This window comes from Leptonotus elevatus, chromosome 17 (genome assembly GCF_054856555.1).
Source record: "Leptonotus elevatus isolate MCC_2025b chromosome 17, RoL_Lele_1.0, whole genome shotgun sequence".
In the NCBI taxonomy this organism is placed as follows: domain Eukaryota; kingdom Metazoa; phylum Chordata; class Actinopteri; order Syngnathiformes; family Syngnathidae; genus Leptonotus; species Leptonotus elevatus.
Genome location: NC_141255.1, coordinates 6129820 through 6152016, shown reverse-complemented (window position 1 = coordinate 6152016; position 22197 = coordinate 6129820). Strand labels below are relative to the sequence as shown.

At 46.7% G+C, this 22197-nt stretch overlaps 2 protein-coding genes across 3 annotated transcripts in view; one reads left to right on the top strand and one right to left on the bottom strand.

The window, feature by feature from the left end:
* Nucleotides 1-788: 788 nt before the first annotated feature.
* LOC147159477 (uncharacterized) lies at nt 789-1827 on the bottom strand. The gene is made up of 2 exons (XM_086059058.1): nt 1726-1827; nt 789-1641 (listed from the first exon to the last, which is right to left on the bottom strand). Coding segments are annotated over exons 1-2 (855 nt in total). The 5' UTR covers nt 1728-1827.
* A 1666-nt stretch (nt 1828-3493) lies between these two features.
* trpc5a (transient receptor potential cation channel, subfamily C, member 5a) overlaps nt 3494-22197 on the top strand; it is a 30599-nt gene continuing 11895 nt past the window's right edge. For both annotated transcript variants that reach the window (XM_086058840.1, XM_086058838.1), the window contains exons 1-7: nt 3494-3660; nt 15937-15978; nt 16059-16412; nt 17778-17894; nt 17979-18041; nt 18131-18268; nt 18520-18726. In XM_086058840.1, the coding sequence (XP_085914966.1) occupies nt 15946-15978; nt 16059-16412; nt 17778-17894; nt 17979-18041; nt 18131-18268; nt 18520-18726 (912 nt within the window). In that variant the 5' untranslated portion in view covers nt 3494-3660; nt 15937-15945. The remainder of the gene's footprint in view (nt 3661-15936; nt 15979-16058; nt 16413-17777; nt 17895-17978; nt 18042-18130; nt 18269-18519; nt 18727-22197) is intronic.

Sequence of the window (22197 nt, the reverse complement as noted above, 5' to 3'; positions counted from 1 at the left end):
CCTGGACAACTCACCTCCCACTCTTCCCACTTGTCGTCTTCTACCTCCACCCACCCCCCCCCCACCCCCCCTGCAACGGAGACGTGCTCTTTGAGATGCCCTCACAAGGAAAATCAACTTTAAAGGATTAATGTCTCCTCATACAGACTTGAAGTGGTGCATCGTAAATTCCAGTCATACATAAATCCATATTCTTCATTGTAAACAAACAAACATTTACTTGAAAAAAAAAACGTGTTTTTTTACTTAGAAATTCTACGTCAATTAAAAAAAATAAAATAAATTCAAATGCTCCTCCAAAATCTCAATCAATCAAAAGTGAATTTTCCATAAGAGTTTTGGTTTCCTTTGGATGGTTGACAACACAGCTGTCTACACAGGTCTGCCCAGCGTATTTGTATGAACACACCTGTAAATTTGACTCCTGCCACACATTAGGATGATTGATGGAAAATAGGATAGGGACGAGTCCATTTATCTCCCGGCCATGCACCCTCCAAAACAAAGGGGGCGTCACTGTGTTTTTTTTTCTTTTTTCCAGTGAACCAAAGTAATCAACGGCACTTCCGAAATCTGCGGGGGTTCACCTGCAATCATGCGACAACATTCCAAAAACACACTTTGCAAGCAAGAGGACAGCTTTTATTCCGCATTTAGATCCCAAACATTTTCACAGGAATTACATTATTATTCAAATAACAAAAATAAGCAGTTACAGAAAACGTCTTCCCTGATTGCGAAGGAAAAAAAAAATAATGAAAGTAAGCAATCATTCGAGTATGCAAGATTCAGCGAGTGCTGCGGGGACACCACGCCAGTAGGCGTCTATTGTACAGGAAGAGGAGGGGCATGACCAAAGCGCAGGGGATCCAAATCAAGCATTCCAGTGTCATTAACAAACAATAACTGTCAGGGGTCGCTCCAATTAATTTGTGTACAGATGTCGCCAGACTCCACAAATACCTCAACGTCAACATTGACAGGATGGCCAGTATAGTTTTGAAGGCCCTCCGTTTGTTGTGGTTGATCCTGTGCACGCTCTTGGAGCCTGGTCCTCGTCTAATGAGAACCCAGAGAACCGAAAGGCTGCAAAAGACCACGACGCTTAAGATAAAGCTCAAGAAGGTGAAATCCGCGACGGGAATATATTTAATATGAAAGAAACCGGTGACCATGATACAAATCAGCCAAACGCATGCGACGATGACATTCCGGAGTTGCACGGCCCACCTCTGCCTCAGCCTCATGTAGATGATGGGATGGACCACGGCCAAATAGCGATCCAGGCAGGTCAGGGTGTGAAAACACAGCTCGCCGTACCACATGAAGTAAAACATGAAAAAACTATTTGTGACGACGTGCATTTCCTTCGCCAAGACGCCGTAAGTACGCACGAAGGAGGCCAGCACACCGATCAACTCCATGGCTGCCATGTGGAACATGAACATGTCGGAATGACTGACAAAACCGCCGGACGGCGAAGAGAAGGGCGGGGCCGGGCGACGCTGCGTCATCTGAAGGTACGCGATGTACAAAATGACGATGAAGATGGGGAGTAAGATGATGCTGGAGACGCTGAACGATGAAATAAGGATGCGCGGAGACTCCAAGAGGAAGCAATTTGTCGAGTTGTTTGAACTCCTGCAAAAGGACAGAAATTTGTGGCGGCGGTCATCTCATTTGCCGAGGTAACATCAAGAAGAAAAGTTCCTAAAGGGGACTCACATTATCAGGAGCGCATCCAAAAGTCCGAACGTTTCAGGCGCGATTTCCGAGGCAAGTGAAATTGCCGATGGCGCCGTTTTGCATGCTGGAAAGTATCGTGCCTTCGTTGTACAAACAGTAACTTGACCCACGACTGACGACACGCCCGAGAGGATGCAAATTGGATTCCATTTTGGGTACTTTATTCAGCATCTCTGCTCTTGATGGCAAGTTCTCGTGTTGAAAACGTAGTACGAGTTTTAGGAGTTGTCTCTTGGTGGATTATTATTATTTTTTTGCTTCAAATGAGTTCAATGTCCTGTGTTACTGTATGACACTCGTCATGTCATGCTAGAGTATACACAAAGGCCACCAGAGGGCGACAAACACTTTTTTTTGAAAATACTCTTTTAATGGACAGCCAAAGATAGTGTGTCAATGTTGAATGGGACACACAGGCGCGCACACACACAAGGACCAGGTGTTGAAATTACAAAGCGTCCATAATACACGTGCACACGTGCTTGTTTGTTCCCGCTGAGCACAGAGCAGGACGTCAACGGGCACTCAATGCAGTGCGAGTGTGAGTGGGAATAGTTGGAAACGCTTCTTCTAATATGTTGCCAAGTCTTTATTCAGTCCCCCATTTTACATAAGATAAATCTCACAGACTCTCGGTGTAGTGTCGACTATAAATCTTTTGGAGTCGTATATATCGTGTAAAGAAAGGCCATCTGAAGTTGATCAATTGAAATATTTGCAGATAAAGATGGAGTTTCTCTTCGCACTGCTGCGGGGGGTTTGAGAAAATTGGATCGGTTTGATCTCGCCACTGTCCACTGTAAACATCTATGGTATGCTTTACATTGATTTTGTTTTTCAATACAATAATTATTTATTTTGTCATTAAAATAGATAAGCAATATAAATTAAAAAAATTATGTCCTGAACAGTGTGAAACTGAATCAAAGCTTTGAAAACATACATTAAAAAAAATCTATTTTGACTTTATTTGAAACCTATGATTCAATGAAGTTCAAAATTGAAATATAGGCTAATCTTCCATTTTTATATCCAACTCCAGAAAAGTCAGCGCCTCACCTCCACTGGTCATGAACCTCACTGCACGTAATACTGGAAGCAATAAGAGTCTCAAATGATAAGAGAGGAAGAAACAGTGTGGATATTGCTTGTTAGTGAGGCTATAATGTGCCAAAACACAGATCATTTACATATACAAAAACTGACCAAATGAGCGCAAACCGCACTCGATTGCAGTATGTCTTGAAATGACGAATCATCATTGTTCACCTTATTACGCACAGCACAGGCAACGCTATAGTGTCGAATCCGAATTGAGAGTGAGAGCGTATGTGCTTGAGGCGGTTTGGGGGGGGGGGGGGGGGGGGGCTGCTATATGCAGCACCCTCCTGGCTGGCGCGGTCTCGCAGCAGCATCACTATACGAGACGCAGCATCATTATCGGCAACGGCAGAGGCGGCAACAGCAGCACAGACGGTCGCGTCCTTTTCGGAATACCGGGAACGTTCCATCATCACCTGTAGCTGCTGCTGCACCGCCGCTTCCCGACACACGCATGCGCGCACGGACGCTTCGCCTGCTCCTCGCACAGAAAGGATGGCACGCGCCGAGCGACAGCCGCGGCCGAGTCAACAGCACCGAGCAACGCTCCGTCCCCGTCCAGGCGGCGCGGCCCGGACGAGCTGATCCCGCGGAAAGCGAGGGGTAGAGGTAGAGGGGAGGGGAGGGGAGGGGAGGGGGGGGGCGGTCGGACGAGTAGGGGAAGGGGGGGCGGAAGGAGATCCCACGGGAAGGAGAGACGTATACGGACAGACAGACCCACTCGGGGGGAAGGAAGCAAAGCAAAGCAACGCACGTGAGGCGCAAGGTACCAGAAGGGACTCATTTGGAGGATATTTAGCCCTCCGCAAACAGGTAAGACACCTCCTGCTAGCACCTGTCAGCATCCGTAATTGATTAATTAACGTGTACGGAAGCAGCCTGATGCTTTTTTTTTTTTTTTGCGCCTAACGAAAAGCAACAGACCTCGCGCATGTGAGCAACTATTTGGGTTTAGCGCAGAGGCGGGAGGTGGGTGGGTGGTTCACGTGCCACCTTCACGCCCCCACTCTATTGGGTAATGCTGAGGGGGGGGGGGGGGGGGCTTGCGTGGGTCTTGGTGGGCTTTGCGCGCGGTGATGGCGGTGGAGCAGGCAGCCTGGTGCGCGCCACTGCAGTTGACATGGGCGCGCGGATGATGATGGATGGCGCTGCAGAACGGCCGTCTTGGCCGCACATGAAACCCTTAGTCAGCCCTCATACACCCCCCCCCCCCCCCCCGCCACTCAACATTCACCTCCACCTGCTCTGAATACGCATGCGCAGGGCTCCCGCATGTGTTCCTATAAATGTGTCATGAAAACAGGATTTTAGGAAGTAGACTTGAAGAGACTTAAGAGGTCTTGTTTACATCATCAAACAGCAACATATACATTTTCTTTTTTTTATCGATGATCTTTTTTTTTTTTTTTTTTTAAATTGAGGCCTTTATTTTGAAAACTCTAATCGCTTTGAGAGATAAGATGGCCTAGATTCAGATCGCTTGATTACAATTTAAGAACGGTCGTCAGCAGTATTTATATGCAATGACACAGACAATTTGGACACTGCTATATCTTATATCCTCTCCAAAAGGTTTATGGAGGTCGTAATGATCCAGACAATGCCGCCACTTTTTTTTATTTTTTTTATTTTTTATGTACGTAATCAAGAGTGGGCCTTATTGATGAAGCTGATGGAATGGAATCAAAATCACAAGTGTGTTTTTCTCGTGTTTTGGGAGTGTGGCTTGTTGGGACGCACACACAAACAACGCAGTTGTGTGTGTTGTTGTTTTTTTTGCCACGTGCACGTTGACATTGACTTTAAAAAAAGAAAAAAGAAAGTTTCAACTCTCTTGTTTGCTTTTTTTTCGGTGTGCGATTGCTCTGACCCCTGTGGGTGAGGACTTGTTTTGAAGGCTCTCTCCTCCCTTCTTTCCTCTCTCGCTCACTTTCTTCCTCCTCCACTCTGCGTTTTGTTTCTTCTCACAGGGATGGGGAGCAGAGAGAGAGGGAGGGGGAGAGAGAGAGAGGATTGTTTTGTGCAAGGAACCACGTTTGCCTCTTATCTACCTCTTCTGTGTCCTCTAATGCTTCTTCTTCCACGACTGCGTCTCTCGCAGCCTCCATTTTCCATTTTTGACTTGACTTCATGTGACATCTCCTCCTTCCTCTCTCCTTGTGCGAGAATGCTCACTTTTGTCCTTGGTCTAACCTCATCTCTTTTCCCTACTTCGGCACCCAATATTGTCCGCCCGTCACTAACTTCTTTCATTTCCTGCTTCCTCATTGAACCCCCCCGTGGATGAAGGTAGTCGCGGCTTGTATCACCAACGCTGATACCAAACAGGTTCAGATGGAGGTTAAGCCAGTTTAATCGCGCCGCCGCCTACTCACTCCAATTTGACTCCCCTTCCCCGTCCACTGTCGGGAAGCATTAGCTAATTCAATTTTGAAGCAGGAAACATGGTGGACATCAGGATGCCAGTGAGCGTCATTAGGCCAAGGAGACCCAACCGTGGCCTGCTTCCGTCATGACGACTTCACGACCCAAAGATTGGTGATGGCAATTAATGAGCTGTCACTATCCCCGACTCAAAAATATGACTTTTGGCCAATATTGATTGGGAACAATTAGGTTTTTCATATGGAGTTTTATGGGTTTTTTTTATTTATGGCTTTTTGGCTTCAGCTGCGGTTCCTCAGTCCCGCAGCTAATGGACTTCTGTAATCAAGCCGTGCTGCTCTATCAGTGATGTCACGCTGGCAGTGCACCGCCTCCACTAGGACGATCAAAGTCAAATTTCACAGCAAGATATTGATGCAGAATTTTTTTAAAAAAAATAAACAGCTGAGCTAAGGCACTGATACCTCGTTATGATCCATACGGACAGCCCTATCGTTTTGTAGGGCTGGGTTTATAAAATTAAATAATAAATGATTTTGCCTGATATCGATTCACAAAACCATTAATCGATTATTTTAACGTCTTTTCCCCCATACATTTATATTTAAAAAAAGGAATTTTAAAGGCTGTTTTATTTTTATTTGACTGTTTTCTTGACATTTACTGTTTACATTAATTTAAAAATTTCGTCTTTAAGACAATTCAGAATCTTTTCCCATTTATATTTACAATTATTGAATTAGAATTATGAAAATATTTTCACTTCATCCTTGCTGATGCAACTCGTCACTGCTATGTGAAAAGCACTTATGTCCGTTTTTGTCTTAAAAATTATTTTTTTTATGTTTTTGGAATGAAACTGAATGGAGACATCCCAAAAATGTAAAAATCCACCCAAAAAAAAAGGAAAAAAATGGAAATAGAAAAAGTGATTTTTACATAGCAGCGATGAAATGTTTGTGTAAGTGATTATAACACTAAATCATTTAACCAGTTACTTCCTCCACAGTTTTTATCATGTCCATGATATTCAAGAACACTTGATGTTCCATAATTAATCAATATCAGATTGAAGTGAAGTGAATCAATTCGGGGGGGGAAACGAAATCGAATCAAACTGAACGCTTGTGAATCTAAAACGAAATGAGGAAATTAGAAACGATACCCATCCCTAGTCTAGACGTGCGAGAGTGATAACTTATTGACCACCACAGCAAGTCACTCAAACTGTGTGCGTCTCTCTCTGACTCATGCAGAAGAGAATTGTGTCATGTCTCAGAAGAGAGATGAGCATGCGTTACATCAGGAAACCATTAAAAAAATGGCCGACGCCATCATAATGAGCTGCTTTCCTGCCATTGGTGGCTGGAAAACCGCAGAAGCAGGCACACGTTGCAAAAACCGAAGTGTCGGTTTTTCAAAGTTTTTAAAGTGCGTACAAAACAGCGGGTTGTACGTCGTTAACATAACGTGCGACCCCCGGGGGGAGCTTGCCGCATATCACGCTTTACGACGCTGGCGTGCTGCCATTTCCTCAAGAGGGATCAATGCGAGTGTTCGCCTCAAGGGCGCGAGGGACAAAAAAAAAAAATCTCAAACTCATTTCATCATTGACTGGTGAACTCGGAAGGCTTCAGCGCAGTTTTTTTACTTCGCGGGAACACAACGGCCTTGACTAGCTTAAGAAACACTTTTTTTTTTTATTCTTTTTTTTTTTAGAGGCCCTTCCTTCAGAATTTCATCACTTTTCAATAAGCTCAGTGTTTGTTAAGCAAAGCTTGAAATGACGTGAGCTCATTGAAGTGGATGATCCTCTCCGGTAAATATACACTGCATTCCAGTTGAGTTCATCAGTCGCTTGAGATTTTGAGAGCAAACACGGGGCGGGGCCAATCCACCGCCGACGATGACCGCGGATCTCTTACCTGTGGAGCTAGCACGGCTACACGGTCTGTCTGTTACGCCGGCGCCGCAAACACTGGATGTTGATTCTGCAGCTTCGATGCGTTCATGTCACGGACTGATAGATACGGCAGATGCTTTGTCATTGTGTAACGAGGCAGAAAACAGAATGTTCCTCTGAACATTATCAGAAGCACCTGATGACAAAACTGAATATCTCTTCCATGAAACTGCATCAATTGACCCGCAACAGTTTCTTCATTTAAGAATTTCTGTCCAATCAGTTTTTTTTGCCTCTCCGTGATTTTTTTTCGGATTTCAAATTCGTCTACTCGTCAGCCGTTGAACATTCTGGTTGGTCAGAGCAAAACTTGTTATAGCATCTTTGACTAGCAAAACACGTATGTTATCAGCGTTGCCACAGGTACCTTGAAAAAGTAACTTGGTTGCTTACTTGCTTCAAAAAAGTTACTTTACAGATGACTTTTTTTTTACAAAGTAACTTGAAAAGTACTTTCTTTAAAAAGTAACTCAGTTACTTTACTGCTTACTTGCTTCAAAAAAGTTACTTTACAGATTACTTTCTTTACAAAGTAACTTGAAAAGTACTTTCTTTAAAAAGTAACTCAGTTACTTTACTGATTACTTGCTTTAAAAAGTAACTCAGTTACTTTATTGATTACTCGTTTTAAAATGTAACTTAGATACTGTACTAATTACTTTCTCTAAAAATATAACCGAGTTATAGATGATAGATTACTTTAATAGTTGCATTTAGCAGAAACCAACCACCCTGCCTGACATTATTTTTAGGTGCCACTTAACAAATAAATATTGTAAAATAATTTCTATAATAAAGACAGTCTTTTTGATGTGACATATTTAACAATGTCAACATTTATAATGCTGTTTATTAATAAATATAACGATTACATTTGGGGACTTCCTGCACTCACGCACTTCAGTGTGTGCCTGTGAATGCAGACTACCGTGCCATCCGACAATTTGTTATTATTAATATTTTTTGACAGTGTTATTGAAGCTATGTAGATACCCTTATTAACTTTGCAACACACCTTAATATTTTTGCTGTTCGCTGATACAAACTCAAAATAGTTACTGCACACGCTTGCATCTTGAAAACGCAAATCTCAAAAACGATGATGTCACTCCCTTAGATGCGAATGTTCATTGGAATATTCCCACAATGCATTTCATTAAGTTCAAAAATACCAATGTTTCCCTTCCTTATTGATGGCTTCAAGAACGGCAAGGTGACGTTGGTGGCATTCGGAGGGGAATGAAGCCTTTTTTTTCCGTGAGCACACAACTGCAAACGCGACAAGTGTAAAGTGAGAGGTTAGTGTTGAGGAATACGGCGAACTCATTAAGTTAACAAGGCAGAGTGACACTCATTACGACGGCGGCGGGATCTCCAGTAGTAAAAAAAATTAAATAAAAAGATCAGTGGAAAATCTGAGTTTAGCGTCGTCAGGACTGTGGTGTGACTCAAAAGATGGCTACCTTTGCTCCAGGCCCGCCAACGTTTGCTCAAGCTTGTAAAAAAGCGAAATGGGTCATTGGAGCTGATCTTCCGGGTATTTCCTATGTGTCGCTCAATCTCCTCTCGGCCCCCCGACGGGACCCGCGACCGTTGTAAACATGGCGGGGATTATCCGGTGCTGTACTTTGGTCCCTCAGCCATAGTGATGACAACATTCCAGTTTGATGTCACGCTGCACTTGAATACGTCCGCGTGTCCTACAAGTAATGAGCGAGGCTTATTGGAATCCACTTCCTCGAATAAGCCGAACTCCTCTGGCTTCTTTTACGTTGAATTCCCTCAATGCTGGGAATTGGCTGTTAGCTAGCGAATCAGCGCACGGGGCAAGAAGAGGAAGTGGCGAACGCGGATAAAACAGTACGGATTTTGCGCATCGTCACCCTGCTGCGCCCTCTGCGTTTGAACGTACAACGTCTGTCTGCACAGAAGATCGGGAAGATGACTTGTGGTCTCTTTGGTTCAAGGGAGACCGGCATTGTACGATATTACCGTTAAAGGGTATGCCGACAAAAGGTATGAAAGCCAAACTATGGCATGATATGGGGACGCGACTGGATATAGCAGAGTATTTATTTAACCGGTATTTTAGCTCCCGCCCCCGTAAAGAGGTTTCCGGTTGCCTTTAGGAATAATAATGACTACCGCCGCCGATGGTACGGAGGGGAACTGAAGATGATGTCATTTGGTCGCTGCAAACTGGCTGGCAATTCATCAAGAACGCCATCTTTACGTCTGCGCTGTCCAGCTTACATTTTAGCACATCTCCATCCAGGCAGACCGCCAGCATCAAGGACATCTTGCACATTTCAGGCCGTGAACTTGAAGGCTGCGAAAACCTATTTGCTTAATTAGCCCTTTTTATTAATTATTATCCATCGGCAAGAGGACGTCATCATCCGCAGCGCACTTCACTTAAGCAAGCGTTTTGTTTTGTTCTTTTACATCTGCATACCTAATGTGCTTGAAAATGAACCCTAAAAACGTGTCATGCTAAAGCAGACAGAAGTTGCATGAAACAACAAAAACAACTGAGCTCATCTCATTTTGACTGATAATTTTATATTCTATTTGAGTGCTTCATACTCTTTTCGCCCCCCCCCACCCCCACCCCCTCCCTGAATCCAATTACTGCACCTCCCTCAACAGCCCATTTGTTCCTCAGGGATCAATAAAGTTTGCTCTAATCCAATTGAAAGAAAAGGCGCTGTTGGGTTACGCAGTCGGTTTACAATGCGAGAGAGACGCTCGCACCAGCTGCTCATCCACGGCCGTTAAAATGGGGAACAAAAACACTCTGGGCCCATTTTTCCTTTTCGGTTGCCACCTCAAGTGTCGGCAATACCTTGTCACCTTGTCCTCCGTCCCAGAGTTTAGACTCTACGGAAAGCAATTAAAAAATTTTATTGGTCATTTGCCGCCAGCTCATAGGAACACAATCGTGATTTACATGATGTTTAGCCTTTTTATGGACGCCGCTAGCAATTACACGATAATGGTTACAATTTTCCTTTGCCGCGGGCGTCTCGGAGGCCGACCTGACGATTGGACTCATAGAGGCCATCGCAGGTGCGCAGATACGTTTCATTGTGCTGGCGCTGATGCTCCTTTTCCTGCGCAGCGAATGAGCCGGCGTGAAGGCATCGCCATGGAGACGAGCGTAGTGGCTCATTTCAAGTTGCACAACTTAGGATGAGAGCTTCATGAAGGGAAGTGGCTGCGAATGACAGCTGGTTAAAAGGAGCCGCTGGCTGAGCGTAAAACCTCGCCATTGATGCAGTTGTTGTCGTCGATGGCGTCACTGAGCGGGAGGAGTCGCGAGGGGACGAGGTGCTGACGTGGGAAGCTAAGGAGCACTGTTTTTTTTTTTGTTGTTGTTGTTTTTTTAAGTAGTCCATCACAGTGAACTGCAGCGTGGCATTTAATTTAGGCCAGAGTAGGGAAATCAATATCCCATAGAAGGTCTTGTTGGAAGCCTTTGCGGTTGGATGTATTTAAGGCCGCAATCATAACTTCTGCGTCTGGCCTGGCATCAAAAAACAAAGTGAAAACAGATCTCTGCAGTTTCCACATGAAAAGAACAAGAACCCCCGGACCAAAAGAGGAGAATGACCTGAATCAAAAGTTGAATCTGGCAAAGTTAATGGAGAAGACAATGACACACTGCCCCTAAAAGTGGTCACTGATATGAAATAATGTTCTGCGGCTTGAAAGCTATAAAAAGCTAATATAGTAAATCTTTTGGTGATAAAAGGTTGTGATCAATTGTGGCTATGATTAAAAGGCCGCTCATCACTTCCTCTGTTTAATGAGCTCTCCGGCAAGGACGTCATTCACAACTATGAGAAAAATGACCAATCAGATATATATATATATAAATATATATATATATATATATAGTTATCTCAATCGATCTTCATTTACCGCATAGAACCACATTACATCATAGTATGAGTTTTTCTATTTCCACCCCAACATGGCAAATAACCAAAACGCTACTCTTGCATAACTGTAGCCTTTTCTAAAAATCTATTTTTACCATCAAGAGGTAATAAAAAAAAAAAAAAGAAGAAGAAGAAGAAAAAGAGCGTCTGCTTCCCGATTGGACCGAATCGACTTCTCAAGCCGCACATCAGGGCTCTTCACGGCCCATGAACATGTCGGAGTGACTTTAGTGCTTCTGGTGCTCAGAGATTTTCCCCGCATTGATCCCAGTCAAACAAGTCTGAAAACTGGAACAAGCTGCTTTCACGAGATAGCGGCGCCGTTTCTGGCTCGCAGTCAGGCGCGAGAACTTACAACTCTGACGCCTAATTAGATTGGATCGCATTAAGCTGGAGTCAAAGGAGAAGATATATTTTTCCAGTTATGACGGATCGCATTTATTCCCACCTGAGGTGAACAAAAGGTCAAGCGTTGTCGTCAGTGTTCTCCTCTGAGCAGACATGATCACAAACGCTAATGCACGACCGCAGGGCGGGCAATACAAGTGCTACATTAGAAAAAATGCTATAAAGTGAGGGGGGACTAACCCCCCCCCCCCCCCCCTCTCCTCCCCAGCCTCATTAACAAATGCTGCACTGATTATGCACTTCCCCCCCCCAGGCCTCACGCCGTCCTCAGCGGATGTATCTGAATGACGGGCGCCCTCCCCACAGCAACACGGGAGCTCAGATTACGTCACATGACGCCTGTTTGAATATTAATAGGGCCATGTCTTCTATGGCCCGATTCCAATCATGTCTACACAGCGCGCCAGATGTGTCACAGCCCGACACCTTGTCACGCTCGTCATCAGAACAACCCTACTGGGGAAGAGCGAAAAAACACACGAGTGCGCCGCCGTTTGCTTTAAATGTGACAAAAACAGGTTTGAACCAGTTAATTGACGATTTAAAATGCAGCGGGAATATTTGTGGTGTGGTTAAGTGGCCCGGGGCCAGCGTGTTCGTTCTTGAGGTTTTTACCTAAAGTCGCGGCTGGCTGTGGTGAAGCCACGTCCCGCTCATGTACTCACACTTATTAAAGCATGCGAGGAGGAGGAGGAGCGCAGTCTCCATCTGTCCTGCTTGTCTGCCTTCACTTGCCTCCTCTTTTTCAATGCCCCCCAACTGCCTTTCGCTCCCTTCAAGAACATTTGCCCGCTGTTCTCTTAAGTGTTCTGACGTAACTTTTGGAGGAGCTTCGTCTTCATCCATTCTTTAAGACTTCTCCTCGCGCTCGATGTTTGGCTGTCACCTGCCGCACGCAAACACGACACACGAGCCCGCCTTGCCTTCGAGCGTGTGCGCCTGGGAACTACTTAGTGGTGTCAGATCAAAAGAAGCCATCCGACATCTGCTTGCTGTCTTCAAGGCTTATTAACCACACACACTGACACGCACACAGAATACAGAGAATTAAGGGAAATCAATTAGCTTCCAGTAGTTGACTTTGTTAAGTCGGGCCAGCGTTTTTTTTCTTTGCATTTTTATTTTTATTTTTTTAAAGTTCAGCGATATTACAAAAAGGGTTAGCTGCAAAAACGTAGTTTGGAACTACCACTCTGTCTTTGAAAATAGTCCATAGGTAAGGTAAGGAAATGCAGACGAGCTTAATAGCTTTAATCGATAAAGAAATGTCCGATTTAGAAATAAGTATTTACGACAGTAGCGGTAGTGTTATTCGTATAAACGGCCCATCAGAAAGATGACGCGTTGCCTTATCTTCACCGCGAGTTCATAGCTACATCGCTTATGAGGTTCACTTCCTCCTTTGATAATCCGAGGGTTCGAACATGCGCACCCATGGCCGCGGGCCCGCCGCGTTAACCTTTAACCTGCTGCAGCAAGAGCTCGCAAACAACCCTCACTACTGTTACCATGGTGATGCCTGTTCCTCCTTCTGTCATGACTAAGTACCGCCTGAGACAGGAGCGCGCACGTGCACACACAAACGCGTTTACACACGAGTGTTAATAATGCAACACAGGTACACGCCGCCACCGCGAACGTGATAATAGCTGCATTTATCCGCGATGGGGCGAATTCCCACGATGCAAGTGAGCGCACTTGTGTGTTTTCTTATCCTGGCGATGCGGATAAAATCGTCAGTATCAGAAAACGCATGCTCGCATTTGTATGCAAAGCCACAGGACGCTTCGCCATCAAACATGGGAATGAGGCCAATTAAAAAGACTGATGTAGCGCAGCAAATTCAATTATAGCCCTTGTGCGTTATTTTAGACCAGTAAATCAAAGGTGAGAAGGAAGGAAGGAAGGAAGGGAGTAAGGAAGGAAGGAAGGAAGGAAGGGAGGGAGGAAGGAAAGAAGTAAGTAAGTAAGGAAGGAAGGAAGGAAGGAAGGGAGGGAGGGAGGGAGGAAGGAAGGAAGGAAGGAAAGAAGGAAGGAAGGAAGGAAGGAAGGAAGGAAGGGAAGGGAGGGAGGAAGGAAGGGAAGGAAGGAAGGAGGGAAGGAAGGAAGGAAGGAAGGGAGTAAGGAAGGGAGTAAGGAAGGAAGGAAGGAAGGGAAGGGAGGGAGGAAGGAAGGGAAGGGAAGGAAGGAAGGAGGGAAGGAAGGAAGGAAGGAAGGGAGTAAGGAAGGAAGGAAGAAAGGAAGGAAGGAAGGGAGGGAGGGAGGAAGGAAGGGAAGGAAGGAAGGAAGGGAGTAAGGAAGGGAGTAAGGAAGGAAGGAAGGAAGGAAGGAAGGGAGGGAGGGAGGGAGGAAGGAAGGGAAGGAAGGAAGGAGGGAAGGAAGGAAGGAAGGAAGGGAGTAAGGAAGGGAGTAAGGAAGGAAGGGAGGAAGGAAGGGAGGGAGGGAGGGAGGGCTGATGGGATGGCAGCAAGTATCATTTTCTTGGTGGGCTCAGAGAGGAAGAAGTGAGAAGGATTAAGGAGTTATGAAGGATGGGAGAGGGGGAGATAAAGTGTAGGTGAAGCAAGGAAGGGACCAGGTAAGTGAGAGGGACGAAGACGACGGAGAGCAGATGGCAACGAAGGTGGGAGAAGATGGCTGCGAGTGAGGAACTAAGTTCAGAGAAAGGGGAATCTTCAGAGGCCGAAGAGTGACAAAGCTTTGAAGGACAAGCGAAGGGCAAAATTTGCCAGAGACATGAGACAAAGGGTGGCAAAAAGGGAATTATTTGGGAGGGGTGATTAGAGCAGTAGCGAGGAGGAAGCTCCCCCAGGAGTGTCGGTGGCGGCGGGGTTGCGATATCTTCAGTTCCGCTCGCAGCCTCGTCTCCCCAAATGCCTTTGGGTTCTAAATTTAGAGCGTTACACAACAAAAGGGTTGCATCATCTGCCAACATACTTTTTTTTTTTTTATATTCGCTAGAATTCTCTCACCCATTTTCATCTCTGGGCCCAGCTCGTAAAGATGTTTGTTTGTAATTAAGTGGCACAGTTAAATAAAGGTCAGGAGAAGAGGAGACAAGTCTTCCGAGACGCGTCAAAGTCATTTTTATTTATTCACTTGTTTGGCTGGAATTTGTCATCTTGTGCGCGGGACAGAGGACAGCCATGACGCTATGGGGACTCGCTTCTAAAGTGTTATTTCGAGGCGCGATGGATGATTCACCATACGTACATTTTTCCTTTGTCACGTTAACGTTGTTGATTCAATTATAAATCAGTGGACCGAAGAGCATTTCACTGCCGCTCCGTCTCTTTCATGCGAAGCCGTCGGGACAGAAAGGTTGGGGGGGAGAAACTGGTGAGGAGAATGCGAGATGACGATGAACGAGAGCAACTTGAAGATGTGGAGACGGGCGGGTGAGGGTACGCTCAGCCGTACCTTTTTTTTTTCGTCCTACCCCGAGATCTCATTGGACGGCAGCGAGGGAGGAGAGGGGCATGCGCAGGGAAAGTTTGATGAAGTGCAGGGAAAATGGGAAGAGGGCAGCGGGTGCCGGAGCTGAGGCAGATAATTGGCCCGAGTGATGCGGTGAAGATGGAAGAGGGCAGACGATGCGGAAAGAGATCAAAGGATGTGTCATCAGAACGCGCATCTGTGATGTCACCGCACACAAAAAAACACCAACCACTCAACGTCCTCATTCCGCAGACATACTGGAAATGGATCATTCCCATTTCCAGTATGTCTGCGGAATGAGGACGGTGCGTACTTTTCCCACACAATTTCCCCTGATAACAGTTACACATTTCCAAACATCTCACAGGAGATGTCACAAAGTGTGACATTCATGAAGAAAGAGGGAGCGACGGAGTCAAGCGGAGAGTTTATCTGCATTGCTGCACGGCGGACGGTAAAGCCGTCAGCATAAATAGTCCCGCGGCATGCAGATTTCTCGCGAATCTGCATTCTGCGCCGGCAGCCCCTCGTCCGTCACCGTTCATTTAGAGCGCATGGCGGGATTTCGCAAGCCAGCAGACGCACGCAGATCTTAATCTCCTTTCTCCTTGCTGCAGAATGCAACACGTTTTCCGAACCCAGGCTGCAGATGGTAAAGATACTGTTGTCTCTGTTCAGCATGTCAACAGAGTGACAATCAGTCCAGGGTGTGAAGACAACCGCTCCCAAGGTGCTCAAGTTGTTGCCTGGAACCGCACTCTATTCCTCTATGCTTTACTTTTTACATTCTCGGGTCACATCAATCTGGTTGATGTATTTTACCGCTTTAATTTTTGCCCCGTACACGCCGATTCCACATTTACGCCACCCTCACGCTGCGGGACGAGCCTGCTGTTTATTGTGCCAAATGTGTGAGGAGTCGCTAATCCGGGTGTCCTGTCTCCCTGCCAGAGAGTCCAAATGAATCCCATGACTCAGCTCTACTACAAGAAGGTGAGGATGACCACACGAAACGTCCAAAGAACCCCCCCGACCATGACGGGTTGTGCTCACGTTGTTTCCGTCCTCTCAAGGCGACGTACTCGCCGTACCGCGACCGCATCCCGCTGCAGATCGTGCGGGCCGAGGTGGAGCTGTCGGCAGAGGAGCGCGCCTACCTCATGGCGGTGGAGAAGGGCGACTACGCGGGCGTCAAGCATGCGCTCCGCGAGGCCGAGGTCTACTACAACATGGACGTCAACTGTCTGGACCCGCTGGGCCGCAGCGCGCTACTCATCGCCATCGAGAACGAGAACCTGGAGATCATGGAGCTACTTCTCGACCACGGCATTCACACCGGCGACGCCCTGCTCTACGCCATCCGGAAGGAGGTGGTGGGCGCCGTGGAGCTGCTGCTGTCGCACCGGCGGCCGAGCGGCGAGAAACAGGTGCTTAGGGACAGTCCCCTCCAATAAATACAACCAGATAGGTCGTTTTGAAAATGTACCCAATTATGACCTGGTGTTACGTATATTAGTTTAGCAGCCATGTTTAAAAAAAAAAATCACTTAAGTGCGACTCGAACGTGGTCCGTCTGGTCGGAAGACGAGTGCCTGGTCTGCAACCTCACTGAGCCTTTTCCTAATCTCAACCATTGGTGTCCCATGTACAGACGTTAACGTGTACTGTTTGAAAGCCTCGTCCCAACAATTAGCCTGTGACAGCGACTTGACATACGCGTCAACACTAAAAATGAACACTAAAATCATTACCGGACTGTTAGCGTTTGTCTTTCGGCCAGACAATCCGGGTTTTAGTCTCAGTTTTGTATTTTAACGTGGCCGTTAGAAGTCGCTAAGTTACAATACGTAACGCTCGTATTTTGGTGCTTGGTAAAAACGACCAATATGGTCGTTATTGTTGGAAGACTTGTCGGGCGGCTTACGTTGGCTCACTGGCGGATTAACGGCGATCGTGCTAGCAAACACTCTCCAATGCAAGTCAATCGCTTCCAAGCAAGACGCTTGGCAGCCACGGAAACAACAACGGATGGTCGGTGGCGGTAGAGTTTTGATAAGAAGAGGAACGACAGATAAATGTAAGCGGATGACAGAGATGAGATTGAGAGAATCCAGAAAGAAGAGAACAAGAGACACACACTCGCTTCTTTGATGTGAGAAGTGTGTGTGCGTGCGTGCGTGCGTGTGTGTGTGTGTGTGTGTGTGTGTGTGTGTGTGTGTGTGTGTGTGTGTGTGTGTGTGTGTGTGTGTGTGTGTGTGTGTGTGTGTGCGTGTGTGTGCGTGTGTGTGCGTGTGTGTGCATGCATGTATGCAAATCTGCATCTATTTTTGCTGGAAATGTGATGAACAAGGAAAAAAAAAAACTTTCTGTACTATATTGTCAAGGGACTAAAATGAGTGTGTGCAAGCATGTGTGTGTTGGGTGCCCACCGGGGGCAGCTGTTCTCACAGTCCTTATCACATCCAGAGAAAAGGGCTCGATGAGATAAGGAAAGAGGGGATTTGCCAGAGAGAGGCGCAGAGGGAAGTGGAGGGTTAGACGAGGAGAGTGGCGGAGGGATGGAAGCGTCGAATACGGGATGAGAAGAGGGTGTGAAGAGGACGACGCGGGATGCAGACGAGGAGAAAGTGGAGCAGGGGGAGGAGGGGACGGTGCGAGTGGCAGTAAGATGAAAAGTACACGCGGGGACTTGACGCTCCCTCGGCGAGATGAAAGAGTGCACGCGTGTCCTCCTCCCCTTGTTTTGAAAGCGGATTCAGACCGGACACCCTTGTGCCAATAATCCTCTGCAGGTTCCCTCGCTGATGATGGACAGCCAGTTTTCAGAGTTCACCCCCGACATCACTCCCATCATGCTCGCTGCTCACACCAACAACTACGAGATCATCAAGCTGCTGGTTCAGAGGAAGGTAACGGGCGGCTCGAGCAACCTCAGCAAAGCGGGCGGCCGCGTTTGACTGAACAGGCCGCCGTCTCCTCTTGAACCCTCATAGGTCACCATTCCCAGACCGCACCAGATCCGATGCGACTGCGTGGAGTGTGTCTCCAGTTCGGAGGTGGGTGAACGTTGCAAGCGTCTAACAATTCTCAAGCCCAAATCGCAGGTTGAAAACCGTGCCGTCAACGTCCTCTTCCTGTCCTGCAGGTGGACAGCCTCCGGCACTCGCGGTCGCGTTTGAACATCTACAAGGCTTTGGCGTCCCCCTCGCTCATCGCGCTGTCCAGCGAGGATCCGATTCTGACCGCCTTCAGACTGGGATGGGAACTGAAAGAACTCAGCAAGGTCCGCTTGGTTTTGTCTCTCGTAGGGTACGGTTGGGTAGGCCTAATACGGCCTTAATTGTATCAAGGACAACTCGGGCAGAAGTCCCGAACCCCTGACCCATTCCACAAGAGAATTTGTAATTTCACTCACAAATTAGGTATCTTTTCAATTCTCTTCCACCCGCATTAAACCAAACAGGCCAAGAAGTGATAATAAGTGCAGCTTGACAAAAGATAAAAGCAACATGAACAATGACTTCCTCTCCGCAGGTGGAGAACGAGTTCCGCCAGGAGTACGAGGAGCTGTCACAGCAGTGCAAACGTTTCGCCAAAGATCTTCTGGACCAGGCCAGGAGCTCCAGAGAGCTGGAGACCATCTTGAACCACCGGGACAACGACCAGAGCGAGGAGCTGGACCCCCGGCAGTGCCATGACCTGGCCAAGCTCAAACTGGCCATCAAATACCACCAAAAAGAGGTGCGTTCAATTTCCTTGACACCGCTCAAAATCCTGACTGAGATCCATTATTTGTTGTGAATAAAGAATTGTTTACAGACTAATGTTGGGATCCTCGAGTGATCTCTCTCATGGCACTCATGTGGAATGGGCACAAGCAGTAACACCCCAGAGACAAGAATGTCTTTTTCTGCTAGTGTAGCAAGAAAAAAGGAAGGAGAGTAGAGATGCTGAGGACTAAGGAAGATAACAAGCTGCAGCCAGTGCGCGTCCATATAAAGAAAAAGAGGTTTAATGGGACAGAAAGAGGAAGAGAAAAACGGGAGAGCTTGGGGGATCAAGCGAGCGGGGAGGGAAGATTTAACGGCGTGAAGAGAAGGCGCCCAAGGCGTGTCTTCGTCTGTTTGCCTGTTTCTCACCGCCGCCGCCGCCGCCGCCGCCGCGGCAGACGGGTGCTGCCAGACAGATGAAAGCAGAAAGACATGACGGCAGCAGAGGGATGAGGCTGGTGGGCGACGTTCGAGCAGGCAGTGAAGAGCGTGATGGAGCTCTCAAGTGACGGGAAAGGAAGTCGGTCATTAGTAGAAAAACAAACATTGGTACAACGGAGACACCAGCGCTCTGCTCGGGCTTATTTGTCACCTGAGAAATCAGCGCCAGGGAACGTAATCTCGGCTAAATGCACTGGAGATGGCGTTCTTGAGGGAGCGAGGGGCAGTGCTGACACCGTCAAGTATTATCATATTTAATCAGCGTGGCATGTAGCGCAGGGAGCATATAGCCGCGAGGAGGCCGAGGTCGAGACGCCGGCAGACGCGCGGCGGGAGAGGACGCGGGCGGGACGTCTCGTGCCGTCGCCATGACGATGACAGATGTCGGTAAACAGACGCCTCATTAGCTCAGCTTGTACTTGGCTATACCCTGTCGTGAGGGCATGCTGGCTCGTCAAGATGGAATATTACATCACGACCCCGTTTCGAACCCCAACGCCGCCACCCACCTTGGCTACATGTGTCGCTTTCGCCGTCTTTTTACTGCGTGCTTTTATTTGAACGCCTCTCTCTTGTTTTGGATCCGTTTTTTTTTTTATTTGTACGCCAGTTATGTGACAGGGGTTGCGCTAAGTGCTGCCATCTCGGGGGCTTTATGCAATGCTGTGATTGGATGTGCGGGGTATGCTATTGTATTTCACGTACACCTGGATGCGTTCTATGAAGCCGTGCGGAGGATGTTGCAAATACGCTTTCAATACAGGAGCGGGCGCTTCATTATTCACATGTGCTCGTGTTGCAACAGCCGACATGTTTTCATGCACTCTTTGTAGTCCAGTGCCTCCAGGACTGGCCCATTGGTTGCCACTTTGTAGCAGTTCGCTTTGAGTCGGGTGCGAAGGGGTGTCTTCATCTTAGAACCAATGGACATGTTCATTAAATGGTAAATGGACTGCTTTTTATATAGCGCTTTAACGACACCATATGGTGCCCAAAGTGCTTTACAACCTCGCGGGTGCGAGCCAACCGCTCTACCACTGAGCCATGCCGCCCAGTATTATTCCAACATGCATACACGATGCTTTTGATTACTGTTGTAAGCTCTTTGTATGTGCTGTTGTGTCTGCTTGCGTTAATGTAAAGTGTTATATGTTAGCATTAGGCTACACTGTCGTTAGCATGTTTTAGCTCATGCCGCTACCACACATAGCACATTCTGGCAAGGCCGTTTCTTGTTGACTTTTTCTTCCCTGAGGAATGAGATGCGATTGGTTACAAAAGAAACAATATTTACAAGTTTGAAAAGCCACTTCCTTCTCTTGGTGTTCATTTATAGCGCTTTTCTTCCTCGCCAGTTTTAAGAGTGACGTTTCTGATCCAATAGTTGAAAATGATAATTAGGTAATTTAATGTTTAACGCAAGAAAAAAAAAAACACAAGTGGTCAACTTTAGGAACGTGACAGTGAGAGAAACTCCGCCTCATGTCTCATGCTCAATGTGGATAATGTATTATTCATGCTCTGGCTGTGGGGGGCTGTGCCTTTAACCATCAATAATTAAGGCGGTGATGTGGATGAACGCCGTGGCGTGATAAACATCACACACACACACACACGCACACACGCAAAAGTAAGCCAGGGGCCAAGATGATACTGCACCATTACAACGTTAATTGTCTTTTCGAACGCAAACGTTTTGGTCGCCACCCAATGCGGCGCCACCCGAGCGCTCACTCATTTTCGGCAGTTTAACTGACATTTAACCTACCATCAAACTTTCATGCGTGCGTGTATGCGTCTAAATCATTTAATATGTCTTCGTTTGGTCTTTGAAAGTTACCCGTTTAACTATTCATGAGGTGCGAGTGAGTGACACTGTGTCAACACAAGTGTCTCAATGCGCTTGCGTGTACGTGTTCAATAATCAAACATCTTGATGGGGGAAAAAAAAAACATAAAGCATGTACACTAAGTAGTCTTTACATGCAGCACTCTCGCAGTCATCACAGCGTGGACGCCAAACAAATGACCAAGTGCACAAAGACATTTGCATATAAATCACAAGCTTGAGTCGGTGTTAGCATAGCCTTGGCTTAGCGCGTCGCGGGGTTAAGCGGCACAGGCAGATTACATCAGGCATAATTGAATTAACCAGCGCCACATAGCATAGCCTCAGTTAGCATATTGCTCACTTGAGAGGTCAAATGACTCAGCAATCAAATTAGCTGGAAAGGAGCTCTGGCTCCGCCATGGGTGGTCGTGCCGTTATTTAACCTGGCCCAACAACCATTAGCATTAGAGTCCTGAGTCTAAAAAAATCATGTTTGTTTTTTAATATACTATATTGTTTGTTCTCTATCCACACGTGTGGTTGTATGGTTTGTGTTCAAATAGCCGTTGCAAGTAGACTTATCCGAAATGTTTTCGGATCAATACGTATGGATAACGAGCAAATGAATTAAAAAGAGCATTTTCATTTTGGTACAGAATTTAAGAGGCACATGATTCGCTTTAGCCATATGGAACGACGTATGAGCCTCGAGTTGACTGCAGCGTTTACGCCACATCATTTTCTCTCTTTCTACAAAATGCTAGAGTTCTTTTATTGTTATTGGTTTAAGGTTAAACAATTCCATCCACTGAAAAGGTTCTGGAAATCAAAGCTGCGTAATAAATGTCTGTATTTGTGCGGGAGATGCTGCGCAGCATCACCCCCCCCCCCCCCCCCCCCCCGTCTCCATTCTACAGAATCAATCTTGCGTTTCCTTGTAAGGAGCTAACTGGGTGAACATGCCTGCTCAGCAAGTAACTAAGAAATGTCAAATGAAGAGTTTGTCCAAACTCCACTCAGCACCAGTCATCAGAACTCTCCATTAAGAGTTGACTAAAAGGGAGTTTGGGGCCTCAGTGGCGAGCCGGGCTTTCCACTCAGCTCATATCCTCGCCCGAGATGACTCCCTGGAGTCACGGCATGACGGCTGGGTGCTTTTATTAATTACAT